General features: G+C 51.3%; 1 protein-coding gene and 1 non-coding gene across 3 annotated transcripts in view; one reads left to right on the forward strand and one right to left on the reverse strand.

The window, feature by feature from the left end:
- Positions 1-16,380, forward strand: part of ABCC1 (ATP binding cassette subfamily C member 1) — a 132,823-nt gene that overhangs the window by 54,427 nt on the left and 62,016 nt on the right. For both annotated transcript variants that reach the window (XM_057750672.1, XM_057750673.1), the window contains 3 exons: positions 4,100-4,161; positions 6,046-6,177; positions 15,560-15,790. In XM_057750672.1, coding sequence (XP_057606655.1) covers positions 4,100-4,161; positions 6,046-6,177; positions 15,560-15,790 — 425 coding nt within the window. The remainder of the gene's footprint in view (positions 1-4,099; positions 4,162-6,045; positions 6,178-15,559; positions 15,791-16,380) is intronic.
- On the reverse strand, positions 12,834-12,965 carry LOC130829556 (small nucleolar RNA SNORA24). The gene has a single exon (XR_009047580.1). It is a non-coding gene; the product is annotated as a small nucleolar RNA SNORA24 (small nucleolar RNA).

The following is a 16,380-nucleotide window of genomic DNA, read 5'->3' on the forward strand; positions in this document are numbered from 1 at the left end:
CAGCAGTGAAAGCGCAGTCCTAACCACCGGACTGCCAGCGAATGCCCCAATTTTTTTAAGTTTATAAGTTTATAAATGTTGAGATGAAGATTGGATACCTCCACCTCTCCTTCCTATCCTCTCTCCCCAGTTTTATCAGACTTCAAGTTATATCAGCAATTAGTGTTCATATCATTATAACAACTGTACATATTGTTCCCTGCAGACCTATCAGAATCCCGTGTTTACATGTCCCGCCCCACCCCTTCTTTTTCTAATTGAAGTATAATTGGCCTACAATGCTGTTAGTTCCAGGTACACACCATAGTGATGTGTGTCCTATATTTACGAAATGACCATGATAAGTCTAGGTTGCTTCATTCTGGACCCATAGCTGGGCTTTGCTGACTTCGAAGCAATGCCCGAATTTGTGAGGCCCCTGTGTGTATAAGCCTGACACCCTGACAGTTTGCACCGGGCCTCTGTGCAGATTAGAAAAAGGAACGGCGTCTGGCCCCCTGTGGGTGGATGAGTTTGAGAAAGGCCCTGCGTCCTTCCAGCCGACACAGCCCTGCTGCCCCCCAGGCCCAGGACCAGCTGCACTTCAGTCCACTCCCCCCCTCGGCTGGGCATCCTTGTGCAGGGCTGACTCTGGTTGATGCTAAGACTGAACGAAGGCTGGATTTGGAGGCAGAAGGCTGGCATTTGAGCTCTAGTTCCTCCTCTTGAGAACTGCCATCTTTGGTGTCGTGAGGTCTGATGCAAGCAGGGGTCAGCCAACCTTTTCTGTAAAGAGGCAGATGGTAGATTGTTTAGCCTTTGTAGACCACGTGGTCTCTGTCGCAAGCGCTCAGCGCTGCGCTAACCTCAGCATCACCAAGTAACTTGGCCCAGGCCCCTCAGCTAGAAAGTGGCGGGACTGGGATTCAAACCTCCCTCTAACCACCTTGCTTCATGTTGCTTCACCCATAGGCGCCCCCACCCCCCGGGTCCCCCCACCCCAACCCTGTTTTGTTTTTGTCACAGCTCTTGTTTGTCGTTATATGCTTATTTGCATCTTGGTTTTCTTACTGTCTCTCTCTTCCGAGGTGGAAGACAGTATGGAACAGGGACCTCCCCTGTCTCTCGTGTGCAGCTCAGTCCTGGATGTATTTAGCTGCCTCCTGGCATATAAGCAGGTCTGCCCTCAGTATTTGCTTAAGAAATAAATGAGTCATTGCCATCTGTGTCCCGCCCCGTCTGCTTCTCTGTCAGCACCTTAGCTTTTCACAGTGGGTAGGAACTGGACTGCAGTTGAAGTGCGTTAGTGATTCCCTGATATCAGGGAACCCACCCACTTCCGGAAGAAAAACCAGCCTACAAAGCAAATACCACCACTTCCTCCAGGAATAATGCTGCCACCTTAGGTTGGAAAAATTCCAGCTTCAGCGTAGTTTACTTGTCCCTCCTTGCAGTCCTGTGAGGTAGGCTGAGCAGTAGGACGGACACCTCCAGGTCCCAGATGTGAAAACTGAGACTTTAGGGTGAAAGGACCTGCCCAAAGTCATTCAGCTAGACAATGGCAGAACTGGGATTTGAACCCAGGGCCATCTGCCTTTAGGTTGGCTTAGAATGTAGGGCTGTGGGCCAGCTGCATCTGATTAAAAATATACTGATGCCAGGGCCCCACCTCCCAGAGAGCGTGCTCTAGTTGGTCTGGGCTGGGACTCTTGGCACCTGTGTTTATGAAGCTCCCCAGGTGATTCTGGGGCAGGTAGGACTGGAACTTCCCTGTGCTTCATGGCCGCAGAGTGAAGCCTGGTGGTTCTCAGTCCAGGCTTCTTGTTTCCCTCACTGGGGAAGACGTTCATAATGGGAACTTTCAGACGTGTACAGAAGTGGACATGGTATGGCGACTGCCACGGGCTGTTCTCCCTGCATTGCATGTGAACATTTCAGTCTGCATCTCTGAAAGATAAGGCACCTTCAATTTTTAAGAACATTTTATTTTGAAATAGCTTGACTCACGAAAAGTTATAAACATGGTAGCGTTCGTGGATACCCTTCTCCAACTTTCCACAATAAAATCTGAGAGATCAGGATGTTAAGCCATACGACAGTGATACCATTATATGGCCTAAAAACATACTAATTCTTTAACATCATCAAGTATTCCAGAAATCCACTGTGACTGCAGAGTGTTACAGCCTCTTACGTGACATCATTCCTTCTTCATTTGCTAGCTGGACCATTTTATGCAAAGACACTTCCCCTCATCTCCTGGGTCCCCCTTTGGTGTCGTAGACAAATGCTTGTTTCTTTCCTTTTTCTGTTTCAAAACAACAGCTTGGTCACTAGCATCTTTTCATCAGTGACACCAAGAGGTTTTTCTTCTTTTCCTGTATCGAGATGAACTTGTGTATTTAAACATGTGTGATGTGTCTCAGTCCTTTTGACTTACTCTCTGTATTGCAGCTCAAACTGTCCCTTTCTGGGCTCGTGGGAGCCACTGCTGGTTGCTTCTGAGCCCTTTTACCAACCCTCCTCCTGTCGGGTATGACAAGATGTTCTGGGCTTATCTTGTACATTTCCTGCCCAGCCATTTGGCCAAGGAGACTCTGGCAGTTGGAAACAGAAACAAAACAAAAACGCAAGTGCCTGGACCCACTCCAAGGTAGCTAAATCGGCATCTCTGAGGGGCGAGACAGATAGGGTGTTTTTTTGCCCTTAGCCGGGGTGGACAACCACTTGGGTAGCGTGCGTACCCTCCTTGGACTCCCTGGCGCCTCATCTCTGCAAAATGCTGGAATGCAGAGCGACGCCCTTGGCTAACAGTCTCGTCACTGCCCGGTGACCCCACCACCACTAACGCTTGTGTTTCAGGATTGAGACCTGAATGTAGTGGCCCTCGTGTGCAGTCCCAGAGGCTCTGTGCTGGTGATGCATTCCTTGCCTGTGTGGCATTGAACTGGACCTCATCTTTGTGACTCTGTTAAAGAGGTTCTCTTGGGATGGAGGCCAAAATTCCATATGTGGCCTCCAGTGTAGACTGCTCAGGCCCCCGCTTCCTGAAGCCAGCCATGCTCCCCTCTACCACAGGGCCTTTGCACATGCTAGGTGCCCTGCTGGGACTGGCTTGCCTCTCCCCTTCACTTAGTTATCCTCTCCTCGCTCTTCAGACCCCAGCTTGAACGTCTTCCTCAGGGATGCCTTCCCTGACCTCTGTCAACTAGAGCAGTCCAGTGAGGTACCAGTGATCTCACTGGTAATACTGACCTGCCTTCAGGGTATCATCCTTGTCACAGTTGCAGTTTTGTGTTTGTTCCATGATCATTTGAATAGTGTCTTTCTCCGGACCCTGACTGTCTGGGGCTCACATTCTGTCTCCACTGCTTCTAGCTGTGGCACCCTGGGCAAGTCTTTTCATTTCTCTGCCCCTCAGTTTCTTTAACTACAAAATGAGGAGGACGCTTTTACCTGCTTCTTAGTGTGGTTGTGAAGATTAAATGAGATAATTTGCATAAAACCTTTAAAACAGAGCTAGCTAGCAGAGAGTGTTAGCAGGTGGTATTATTTTTATTACTCTAGTTTAGGGTTATGTCTGTTTGTTCAGATTTGTGTACAGGTGGTAGGCACATAGTAGGTGCTCAGAAAGTATTTGCTGAATGAACGAATGGAAGAAAGAAATAGGAATAGTAGCACTACTGCACTCAAGGTTCTGTGAGGATATGGGGTAATGCTAGTACCTTGTCCAGTGCCCGCTACATTATAGATGCTCAATAAAAATTTGTTGAATAAACGAACAAACGAACACCGGGACGACAGTCGGGCCATGTTTGTTGGGTTGCTGTGGGGATGTAAGATAAGACAGGTATGGGAGGCATTTACTATTTTTACACGGAGCAGACACTCAGGAAACAATCGCTAGGTAAAACCAGGGGGCTTCCAGGTGTTTCTTTCCAGGCCTCTGGGGCTCAGGAGGGAAAACCTTTTTAGGGTGCGAATCAGTGGCGTGAGAGTGGCTGCTGGTCTGCCGGGAGGAGGGGCAGTCAGCTGGCTGCCCCTGCCTGGCGCTGGCGTAGGTGAGAGTTTAACCATCCATCTCCCCTTTGCTCCCCACCCTGTGCTCTCTCTCCACTAGAATCCCTGCCCAGAATCCAGCGCCTCCTTCCTTTCCCGGATCACCTTCTGGTGGATCACAGGGTAAGTCCCGGCCCCCAGACCTGGGGCGGGTGCTGGGCCACAAGTGTGCGGCCGGGGCCCCGCTCTCCCTCCCGTGCCGTTTCCATCAGGGCTGTGTCCGGAGTGCGCCGGCCCCGGGCCCAGGTCTCAGAGGCTCCGACCCCAGGTTCACGTGATCCCTGCGTAAACCTGGACAGCTCGCAGCTCTGTGGGTGCCCGGCCTGGACAAGAAGCTGCACGCTCGTGGCTCGGCTTCGGAGTTGGCTATTTTTTTTGCATGAGGTGTATTATTATCACTGGCACTGTTTTCCCCGTGAGAAAAATAGGGTACGCGCACCGTGGGAAAAGTGGGTAAGAGAACCACACGTGGACCAACAGCAACAGGGTGCCAGAGGCAGCCGCCCTCCGCAGCTCAGTACACCCCCTTCTCGCCCTCCTTTTATTTGCACATTTTTTTTGTCAGCGTCTTGCTGGGGGTTATTTAAATCCCTCCTCCTCCCCAAGCATTTTTCCTTGTCTTTATAAACTTTTTACAAACGTTGTTTTTTGTTTTTTTTTGTTTTGTTTTAGTTTAATATTTTTCTTAACTCTTTTTCATTAAAGAATCGGTACACTTTGAATATGGACTGCAGGGCATGCCAGCCAGGCTCGTACTTCTGATTTTGGTCATTGTACTCTGGTTATATCGGAGCATGGCCTTTCTCTTATGGGGATACACACTAATATTTAGGGGTAAAGGTGTGTAGAGTCTGTAGCCTACTATGAAATGGTTCAGAAAAAAGATAGAGGCATACTTCATTTTGTTATGCTTTGCACATACCGTGTTTTTTACACATTGAAGGTTGGTGGGACCCCTGTGTCAGGCGAGTCTGTTGGTGCCATTTTCCCAACAGCATTCGCTCATGTTGTGTCTCTGGGTCCCATTTCAGTAATTCTCACAATCCTTCTAACTTTTTCGTTATTATTATGTTTATATGGTGATCTGTGATCCGTGATCTTTGATGTTATTCCTGTGGTTCGCTGAAGGCTCAGATGATGCTTAGCATTTTTTAGCAATAATATATTTTTAAGTTAAGCTCTGTATGGTTTTTCTTTGTTTAGACATAATGCTATTGCACATTTAATCGATTATAGGATAGTATAGGCATAACTTTAATATGGGAAACCAAAAAATTCCCGTGACCCGCTTTACTGCGATAGTCACTTTACCATGGCGGTCTGGCACCGAAGCCACAATATCTGCGAGGTCTGTCTGTATGTGTTGGCATGTGTGCGTATCTGGAGACAGAGACAGATACAGCACACGTAAAATGTTAGCAGTCGTGAACTAGGTGAAGGGTAGACAGGAATTCTTTGTACGATTCCTGTGATTTTTCTGAGTTTGAAATCTTTCAAAATAACAAGTTAAAGTATTAGGTTTGCTTTTTATTATGAAAGGGTTCTGAGCAGATAGACTAGTCTGATAAACCTCAGTACACTCATCACCTGATTTAACGATGGTTAATGCTTTGCTATATTAGCCTTAGAAATTTTTTTAAGAACTTTTATTGAGATATGGTTGACATACAATAAACTGCATATTTTTAAACTGCACAATTTGATATTTTTTTCTTATTAGTAATGTATATATGGCAATCCCAATCTCCCAATTTTTTTACAAGTAAATTAGAGCTATCCTGCTGTTTTCCTCCTAAATAGTCTGTACGTATCTCTAAAAACGAGGCCATTTTCCCTGGGAGCCCTAACAGAATTAGGAGTAATGATTTAATGTGTCCGCATGTCCATCCATATTGAGATATCCCCGAGCCGCGGCCACCTTTGGTTGCCGGGGCAGCAGTGGCAGGGAGGGTCGTCCTCCTCCTCCTCCTGACTCTCATCGCCTCCCCCCTTGTGTTTCGGCCACAGGATGATGGTCCAGGGCTACCGCCGGCCCCTGGAGAGCACTGACCTCTGGTCCCTGAATAAGGAGGACACGTCTGAACAAGTCGTGCCCGTCCTGGTAAAGAACTGGAAGAAGGAATGTGGCAGGTCCAGAAAGTAAGTGCCAGGTGTCCTGCCCCGGGGAAGCCAGACACGGACGAGGGCCCTCCGGTGGCTCCGGCCCTCCACCGCGCGGGATGGTGGCCGTGCCGCCACTTACTAGCCTCGTGGCCCTGGGCGGGCTGCTTCCCTCTTCCGAGCCGCTGCTTGCTCATCTGCAGAATGGGGTGGAGTCTGGCAAGTAGCTGAGGCAGTCTGGGTAGAAAAGAGGAGAGACAGATGCCACGTGGGTCAACGATGCTGTTTGCTGTGACCCTCGGCGCGCGTGTGCCTGGTCGTGCAGCCCCGCCCCCCCCAGTCAGTCTCATTTCCCTGCTCCTCTCCGAGCGTTGGGCATCCTGAGGGGTCATGCTCTCCTCTTAAATGTTTTGGTTCAGCACGCCACGTCAACTGCTTCTGGAGGTGTTAAGCCTAAGAGGCCCCAGTCGAGGGTGATTTGAGCTGTACTGGATTTTTTTATTTTTTTCCACGGACTTTATTTTGGGGGGCAGTTTTGGGTTCACAGCAGTTCTGAGCAGAAGGTGCAGAGACAGGTGCACCCCTCCCCCACTGTCAGCATCCCCCGTCAGAGGCGCACATGGGTGACGACCCGTGAGCCTGCAGCATTTTCACCCCAAGTCCATGGTTTACGTCAGGGTTGACTCTCTGTCATCGGGTTATTTGGGGAATCAGGCCAGGGCCTCCCCAGCACATACCTTATTTCATATCAAATCTAAGACGTCATCAGTCGTGCGATGCCTCACTACTTACGCACCAGTGAGAAAGAAAAACAGCACTAGTTCAACCAGGACATGACATGGACGTAAAATGCATCCTGTGTGCAGAGGAGCCAGATGAGAAATCACGAGGGACTTGGTGGCAGGGGATGGTGTCATTACGTGTGTTGTCGTTATGGGATTGGGCCTTTTGTCCACCTTGGAGGGCTGGCTGACGAGGGCCCAGCCTGGTGTGTGGCCTCACAGAGCAGCTGGCCTCCCCGGAGAGAGGCCCAGGCTATAGGTCTGATTCCTCACCCGTGGCAGGAGCGCCCAAGTTTTAGGTCTTCAGTCAGGCCCGGGCTTGGGGGGGAATGTGGGACATCAGTGCTGCTGGCACCAGGACATCAGCGGAGGAGCACGTGATGGTGTGGTGGCCCATTCGGGGCGGCCATGGACAGAGGAGAAGGTGTCCCACGGGAAGTGGATTGAGCTTGAGCTCCTGTGGCCGAGAGTCGCAAGGAGATGGCCCGTGTTCTGTGCACACGCAGCTCTGGCCGAGTCCCATGTTCATGACCCAGTTAGAGGTTCTCAGGCAGAGGCAGGGTGGCTGCCGCCTCCTTCCTGAAAGAGAAGGCTGCATCCTCAGCTTGAGTTACCCAAGCCTCTCTGACCGCTTGGCCCTACCTCCTTCCCACAGTGGGTGGCAGGGGCCACCCACCCTGCTGTCCCCTGGGGCTCAGCCAGTGAGCCGGTTGCTGCACATGTTGTGGGAGAGGCTGGCAGCGAGGCGTCCTGGGAAGAGGACTGGCCATACAACGTGAAGCTCCGTCCCGGGCCTCGCCCTTCGTTGATTCGTTCAGCAGATACAGCTGATCACTGCTGATGTGCTGAGCATGGTTTAGGCCCTGGGGGTTCAGAGAGTGGAACAAGATAGGCAGGCTCCTTGTTTGGTGCCACGTACATTCCATGTGGGACACAGGGCGTTGGATGTCACACGCTGTTGAGAAACTTGGAAGAGTGTCAGGTGTGATGATGAGATTAAAATGGGGAAACAAAGGGCGAGAGCGAGAGCTGACGCGGGTTCGGTGGTCAGGGATGGCTTCTCTGAGCCGAGAGATTCATGTCAAAGGAGGGAGTGAGCCGCGTGCAAGGATGGGGAAAGGGCTTTCGGTTTCACAGGAACAGCTAGTGCAAAGGTCCCGAGGTAGAGGTGAGCGTAGCATGCTTACAGAGCAGCAAGGGGGCCTGTGTGGCTTGAGTGGAGTGAGAGGTGAGGAGGATGGGAGGAGATAAAGTAAGGGAAGTGTTTGCAGGGTCTCATGGGCCATGGGACTGGGTTAGGGTTTGATTCCAAATGCAGTGAGAAGACAGGTGGGTTTTACGCAGGGCAGTGGCATGTCCTGAGTTCTGTTGTAACAGCCAGTTGGGCTGCTCTGGGGGAGGTGGATCTTGGAGCGAGACGGGTCACTGGCTCTGTTCCCAGAGGCGTGAGCCACATCCGACCCTGTGACCCCCGTGGGCATAGGTGGGGAGGGGTGAGTCCTGTGCTCTGGGCTGCTGGGTGCCCTGGGGCTCCCAGGAGCAGGTGACCATGGCCTGGGCAGGAAGGCTGCCTTGGCTTCTTGGCCTCGGGTCTCAGCCTCCCTGCAACCTGCCCCCAGCTCCTCTCCTCACCCCCGAGTGACTGCTCTCAGGAATCAGGTCTGAGCTGCTTCCCCTGCTCTCCTGACCTTTGGGTTTTAAAATCCAGTGCTTCACTTATTTTCATCAGATGATTTTGAGTTTCATGAAATAGAGTGGAAATTTCTCCACTTATGGCCTCCCATAGGTTAAGGCCATTTTGGACTGTGGTTCCTGCTGGCATGACTGTAAAATGGCTTGGCAGCTCTGGAAAAGACTTGGGCGGTTTTTTAAACAGTCAGTTATGATACCACCCAGCCATACTACTCCTAGGTGTATACCCGAGAGAGCTGAAGATGTACGTTCATAAACTCGTGCAGGATGTTCATAGCAGCTTTGCTCTGTGATGGCCAAAGCTGGAAGCAACCCGGATGACCATGAACAAGTGAATAGATGTGCACATCATGGTGTAGCCATGCAAGGGAACACTTCTGAGCAGCACAGCGGGAGGAACTGCTGATGCACTCAGCAGCATGAAAATCTCTATGAAAAATCATGCTGAGTGAATGAAAGCCAGGCAACAGTACATACTAGGTGATTCCATTTATATACAATTCCAGAAAATGAAAGCAAGTCTGTAGTGACAGAAATCAGATCAGTGGTTGCCTGAGGTCGGGGGAGGGAGTGAGGTGGGAGGGTGAAATCACAGAGAGGACAGCTCTGTGGGGGTGATGGGTATATTCCTGACCTTGGTTTCCCTGATGGTCTGACAGGTGTGTAAATATGTCAGGACACATCGAATCATACCCTTCAAATGTGTGCACTTGATCGTACATCAGTTATACTCCAATAAAGCAATATGTAAAAAAGTAGTAGTGTTTAAAGAAAGGGTGACCATTTTACTTAGTTGTCTGTTTCATAAAGGAATGCAAACAGCAAATAACAAACAAAAAACAGAGAAAACAAAACGTTCCAAAATACAGGTATTAAGCTATGGTTCCTAACCTTTCATATCCGTTGCCCCCTTGAATAATAAAGATATTGTAACACCTCCTTAAATGTACTTTAAGGGGATCTATAAAAATAACCTCCCCATGTATCTTATTTTAAAAATCAACAAAATGTTCTTGCTAGACTTTAATGGAAAACTAAAAGGCGAAGGATCTGTGTAAACGCTTAGGCACATGCTAGAATAGATGGTGCAGAATCGCTGCGTGTGCGCAAGCGGAGCCTTCTCTGCGGCTGCTGCAAATCCCAACCGACCCAGTCTGCTGGTTCTGGAGACCAGAACCATTATCACCCTCATGGACAGGGGTTTACGAAGTGGTGATTCATGCTTGGTAAACTTCTGAACAAAATGCACACTTACTGCATTTCTGAAAAAAATCGAGGTATATTTAAACTCACACACACACACACACACAAATACACCTTTTGTATGGATTTATGCCGAAGATGCAGCTAGAGTCTAGATTTAGGTGATTTGGGGGCCTTCCCTAGTGGTCCAGTGGTTAAGACTCTGTGCTTCCACTGTAGGGGGCACGGGTTTGATCCCTGGTTGGGGAACTAAGATCCTGCAAACCACCCAGCGCAGCCAAACAAAACCCACAGATGTAGGTGATTTCGGGCAGGCTTTTCACCTACGTGGGTGCCTGGTAGGATCTCCTTCCTTTGGGGTGGTCCTGTCTGTCAGAGAGAGTCTGGTCTCTGGCCCAGGCATTGTGATATCAGGGGGGTGAGAAACCCCCTTGACAGCCTGTTTCTGAGAAACAAAAGCACTTTACAACAACAACAACAACAACGAAAAGGGGAGGAATGGGACTTCCCTGGTGGTGCAGTAGTTGAGAATCCGCCTGCCAATGCAGGGGACACGGGTTTGATCCCTGGTCCGGGAAGATCCCACATGCTGCAGGGCAACTAAGCCTGTGCACCACAACTGTTGAGCCCGTGAGCCACATCTGCTGAGCCCATGTGCCACAACTACTGAAGCCCGTGAGCCCAGAGCCCATGCTTCGCAACAAGAGAAGCCACGGCAATGAGAAGCCCTCGCCCCGCAACAAAGAGTAGCCCCTGCTCCCTGCAACTAGAGAAAGCCCACGTGCAGCAACGAAGACCCAACACAACCAACCAACCAACCAACCAATAAATAAATAAATAAATAGGTAAATTTTAAAAAGGGGGGGAGGAGGAGGGCGATCTCAAGTCATTCGTATCTGTGCTCAGCACAGTCCGAATCCCGCTGGGCTGTACTTGCCTTGCCGGGCTGGGGAGGTTGCGGTGGGGAGGCGGTTGCCATGCCCGTCTCTGGTTTCCAAAACTGCTCTCCCACATACCGTGAGCTCCAAGGAGAATGAAAATGTGCGTTAAGGGTGTACAATCCCTTCTCTGCAGTCGCAGGTCAGGTCTGCCCTTCTGTGCTACACTGGGCATGGTGGATCGAAGACCATGCTCAGAGTGCATCCAGAAAACCTAGAATTTTGATTGAGCTATGATGTTTATACGTTTGAGATGTTTGCCTTTGCCACAACATTGGAGCTCTTCTTTCTTTTTTTTTTTTGGTGTTTCTAGTCGTTTAATGAAGAAATACAGTGCGATAGGTACCGCAGAAGCCAACGCTCTCACTTCAGCCTCCCATTCAACTCCTTCCTGCCTCCAGTATTTTTTAGGTGGATGTTTTTATCCTTTTATTTCTCACGGATATGGAGATCTTATTTCTTTAACGAATAACAAGCAAAGCCTGCAGTACCGCCGCATGGCCCTCTGGTTGGCTCACGGCCCTCCCAGTCTGCTCTCTCAGCCCTGCTCTGGTTACCTGAGGTTCTTGGAAGGGCCGCCGCACCTCTTTTCAAAATCCCTTCGTTCCAGGCCTCGCTCATCCTGTTCCCCTCACCTAGAGCACCCTTTCTCTCCCCAAGTGTCTTTGTGCAGGTCTCAGCCGGATGTCCCCTCCTCCAGGAAGCTCCCATGATGGCCCCCCTCACACAGGCTGATCCATTTCTTTCAAGAAGCTGCTTGATGGTGGGGCGCTCCCCAGTGCCCGGCCCGGAGCAGAGTGTGCACGGGGGTGGGGGGAGGGGAGCGATGGGCACCTTTGCCCATGCTGAAATCCCTGGGGTGAGCACGTTCCTTTTTCTTCCCTGCCTCCTGCTTCCCCACCCCTTCCTGGTCCCCTGCCCTGGGCCATTTCCTCCTGACTCAGAGCTTTTCTCTCCAACTTTCCTTTCTTCCCCAGCCAGACTGTTCACACGCCCTGCTTTCTTCCTCGCCTTCCAGGAGCGCCTGCTGCCCTTGGGCCCTCTTGCTTGCTGGATGTTTTTTCTCTCCTGACTTGGCCGTAGCTGGTCCCTTCCACCCAGGCCTGAGCCTTCCTCCTCTCTGCCCACCCGAGACCTTCTCCCTGGCCCTTTGGCCGCCCATCTCCTGGCCGCAGAAAATAGCCGTGGGTCATTGGCAGCCCACGCAGGCCCAGGGCCAGGGCCCAGCTTAGGACGTGGTGGAGAGTGTGGACGGGGGTGGGAGGGGGGTGCTGAGCCCCTCCCTGTCCCCTGCCCCCGCCCTGCCTTCTTGTGCTTTCCAGGAGGGCGTGTGTGTGCCGAATGAAATCATACTAGAAATCCCCGCCAGAATCCCAGCTTCAGGGGAAGTCAGTAAAGTGAGGAGGGAAAGAGCTTACGCGGTGACAGTGACAACAGGAGAACCAGAAATAATCCTCTGTGGTTGGTGGAACGAGAACCTCCCCGAAGACGTCCACATCCTGTTCCCCGGAACCTGTGAATGTGTGACATGGCAAAGGGACTTTGCAGAGCTGATGAAGTGCAGGGTTTTGAGATGGGAGACTTCTGGGTGACCGGGCTGGGCCTGATGTAACAATCACAGGGGTCCTTGTAAGGAGGAGACAGGAGGTGGGAGGGCAGAAGACGCTGAGCTGCTGGCTTTGAAGGTGGAGGCAGGGGCCATGAGCCCAGGCGTGTAGGCATCTTCTAGAAGCTGAAAAAGGTGGAAACAGATTCTCCCCTGGAGCCCGCCGGCCCACCTTAGATTTCTTTTTTCCTTTTTTTTTTAAATCTGTACAAATCAAGCATCTTATTTATATAGCAAGGACGCACTCTTTTAGTCTCCATTTAAATACCATACTTGAGATTTAAAGTCATGGTTGGCAGTGTACTACGGGATGCTGAATAAGACTTCACCCATACAGCTTTGGATATCTTGATATTTTGTTATGTTTTCCATCATCCAGGGTGATGGAACAATTAGTTCAGCTTCCTAGAAACATTTGAACGGTAGTTAGATGTTTGCCCAATAACCTGGGACCCTCCAGGTTCTTGAAGTGAAGAGTGATACGTGTGCGAGTCAGAATCTGATACCAATTAACTGGTGACAGTTTTGCCAGTAAACGAGAATATGCTCTTCCATGGCTAGGAAGGGAGACTGCCACAGCTTGACAGGTCCCAGAGATGTCTGGAGCCTCCTTTGATTTCTGACCTCCACAACTTTAAAAGATGTTAAATTTGTGTGTTTTTTTAAACATTATTTTTATTTATTGGCTGTGTTGGGCCTTTGTTGCTGCGTGGGCTTTCTGTAGTTGCCGTGAGCAGGGGCTACTCTTCATTGCAGTGTGCAGGCTTCTTTCTTATTGTGGTGGCTTCTCTTGTTGCGGAACATGGGCTATAGGTGTGCGGGCTTCAGTAGTTATGGCGTGTGGCCTCAGTAGTTGTGGCTCACGGGCTTAGTTGCTCCTCGGCATGTGGGATCTTCCCGGCCCAGGGCTCGAACCCGTGTCCCCTGCATTGGCGGGTGGATTCTTAACCACTGCACCACCAGGGAAACTCCCAGATTTGTGTTTCAAGCCATTGAGTTTGTGTTAATTTGCTGCCGCAGCCATGGGAAATTCTGCAGCCTCACCCAGAGTTTAGATTTTGTTCTGGAGGCTGTGGGAGGCCAGCAGTGGAGTGGAGGTTGGGGTGATCACTTTAGGAGGGTCCCACTGGCTGCTGTGCGGGGACTTGGTTGTCAGGGAGCGAGAGTGGAGGGAATGGGGGCAGCGGGCAGGAGGCCCCGGCGACAGTCACTTGCATGGGTCAGAGGCCGTGGCGATGGATAGCGTGGGTGGGTGACTACACACATCCCGGGAGTGGGATGGACACAACAGGCGCCTCACTGGACCTGGGAGCATGGAGGAGAGGGGGTTGGGGGTGATTCCCTTGTTTCTGGCCCTTTCCTGGGGTTTGGAGCATCGAGGGGAAGGATACAGACGTGACGGAGCCCAGACCAGTGCCCACGGTTTGGAGTGGGGACGGAGGGGGGTGGGAGCAGGACAGGTGGGGAGGCTGTGGTCTCCAGGAGGGCATTTCAGGTGGTCCAGGTGGTCAGCCGTGGCATAGACGGTAGAGGCGAGAGTCCTTGGGTCAAATGCTGTTCAGTGAGCTCATGCTGTGGACGAGTTTTGTAAATTGTGAATGTTAGGGTTGGGTGGGGATGAAGCTCAGGCGCACATTTCAGAGATGGAGCCCACATCTGGCCATTTGAGGATGTTGCTCTGACTGCATTTTGGGAGAGGGAAGCTGTATCTGTTGCTGCAGAACTTGTCACCCCAAATGTAGCAGCTTTAAATAAGAATGAACATGTACTGTTTCACACAGGGTCTCTGGGTCAGGAGTCTGGGATGGGTTTAGCTGGTTGGTTCTGGCTCAGGGTCTGCGGTCCTCTGAAGTCTTGACCGGGGTTGTAGATCTGCTTCCACGTTGCACGTGGTTGGCGAGACGGTGCTGGCTGGTGGCAAGGTCTCACCATGGGGGCTTTTCCAGGAGGCTGGTGGCGTGTCCTCATGAGCTGGCAGTTGGCTTTGCACACAGTGAATGACCCACAAAGGACAGGACAGAAGCCACGGTGTTTTCTGCAGCCTAATCTTGCACGTGACGCTGTCTCTCCATCGTGTCTGCAATATCCTGTTCCAAGTGGGAGGGGACATCACAGGGGCATGTAGGAGGGTTCAGATTTCTCAACATCCTCGCAAACTTTATTGTTATCTAGCTTTCTGATGATAGCCGCCCCAGTATCATCCTTGTGTTGATTTACATTTCCCTGATGACTTCAGATGTTAGGCGACATTTCATGTGCTTATGCCATTCACGCGTCTTCTTTGCACCTTTTAAAGTTGGATTGTCTTTTTTTTTTTTATTGAGTTGTAAGAGTTCTTCATTTGCTCTAGTTACGAGTCTCTTATCAGATTTTTTTTAAATAAATTATTTTTTGGCTGCGTTGGGCCTTCATTGCTGCGCTTGGGCTTTCTCTAGTTGTGGTGAGTAGGGACTATTCGTTGCGGTGCAGGGGCTTCTCAGTGCGGTGGCTTCTCTTGTTGCAGAGCATGGGCTCCAGGCACGTGGGCTTCAGTAGTTGTGGCCTGTGGGCTCCGTAGCTGTGGCGCACGGGCTTGGTTGCTCTGCGGCATGTGGGGTCTTCCGGGCCCAGGGCTCGGACCTGTGTTCCCTGCGTTGGCAGGCGGATTCTTAACCACTGTGCCACCAGGGAAGCCCCCGTTGTGCCTGTCTTGATTATGGTTGTTTCGTAGTAAGTTTTGAAGCCGGGACATGTGAATCCTCCAGCTTTGCTTTTCTTTTTCAAGATTGTTTTGGCTCTTTTGGATCCCTTGAGTTTCCATATGAATTTCAGGATTAGCTTATCCAATTCTCTAAAGAGCCAGCTGGGATTCTGATGGAGATTGCATTGATTCTGTAGGTCATTTCGGAGTTGGCAGTTTTCTGTGCCCTTCACCTGTATTGAGTCACGTATAGGTGAGGCAGGTCCTCCTTTTCCCCCGTTGTACAGATGAGGAAACTAAGGCCTAGAGGGGTTAAGGCACTTGCCTAAAGTCCGACAGCTGGCAGGGAGCCTGAGTCTGTGGTCGTAATCCCTGTGCTAAGCTGCGTCTCTGCAGTGGCTGGTTTTCTTTGGCCAGGCCTCCCTGGTCGGGGGTGGGGGGCACGTCTCTGACCCTCCCTCAGCCGGTGGGCTGAGTGCCTGGCAGACCCCACCGCGGCCCCTTGCTCCCCGTGTTCCAGGCAGCCGGTGAAGATCGTGTACTCCCCCAAGGATGCCGCCAAGCCGAGAGGGAGCTCCAAGGTAGATGTGCACGAGGAGGCCGAGGCTCTGCTTGTCAAGTCCCCCCAGGAGGATCGGGACCCGTCCCTGTTCAAGGTGTTATACAAGACCTTCGGGCCCTACTTCCTCATGAGCTTCTTGTTCAAGGCTGTGCACGACCTGATGATGTTTGCCGGCCCGGAGATCTTAAAGTAAGGCCTCCTCCCGCTCAGCTGGGTAGCTCTCTGCGCCCTTAACCTTCCCCTTGCGACACCCCTCACCCTCCCTCAGGGTCACATGGCATGCTCCCGAGGGTTCCGGGCCAAGTCTCTCTATCCTTACCTGCTTTGCTTTAATACAACCATCTGAATGAAGGCTGCGTTGGTTGTAAGTAAAAGAAACCTAGCAGGCCTCCCTGAAGCCACAAGGGAGAAGTTCCCTGAAGCCACAAGGGAGAAGTTAGAGGATTATCTTGGGAAATGTCAGATGGCATGAAAGCTGCAACTGGAACCCGGAAAGGAGGTTTACCTCTCTGTTTGCCTCCCTCCCTCCCTCGCTGCTTCTCTCTGTCTCTTTGGGGCCACACATCCGTTCTCTTTCCCTCCCTCCCTCCCTCTGCCCCCGCATGCTCTCTACGTGGTCACTTCTGGGTGATGAGGCAGAACTGTCGGTGTGAGAAGCCCGGGGTGGGGACCGGGGGATGCCGTATGCCCTGCAGTGGATGCTTGTCCCCCCCCCCCCCCCGCATAAGCACCGCCGCGTGGGTTGGGCTTCCCGTCCATGAACGTGAACGTGAAGAGTG

This window comes from Hippopotamus amphibius, chromosome 9, assembly GCF_030028045.1.
Source record: "Hippopotamus amphibius kiboko isolate mHipAmp2 chromosome 9, mHipAmp2.hap2, whole genome shotgun sequence".
Classification (NCBI taxonomy): domain Eukaryota; kingdom Metazoa; phylum Chordata; class Mammalia; order Artiodactyla; family Hippopotamidae; genus Hippopotamus; species Hippopotamus amphibius.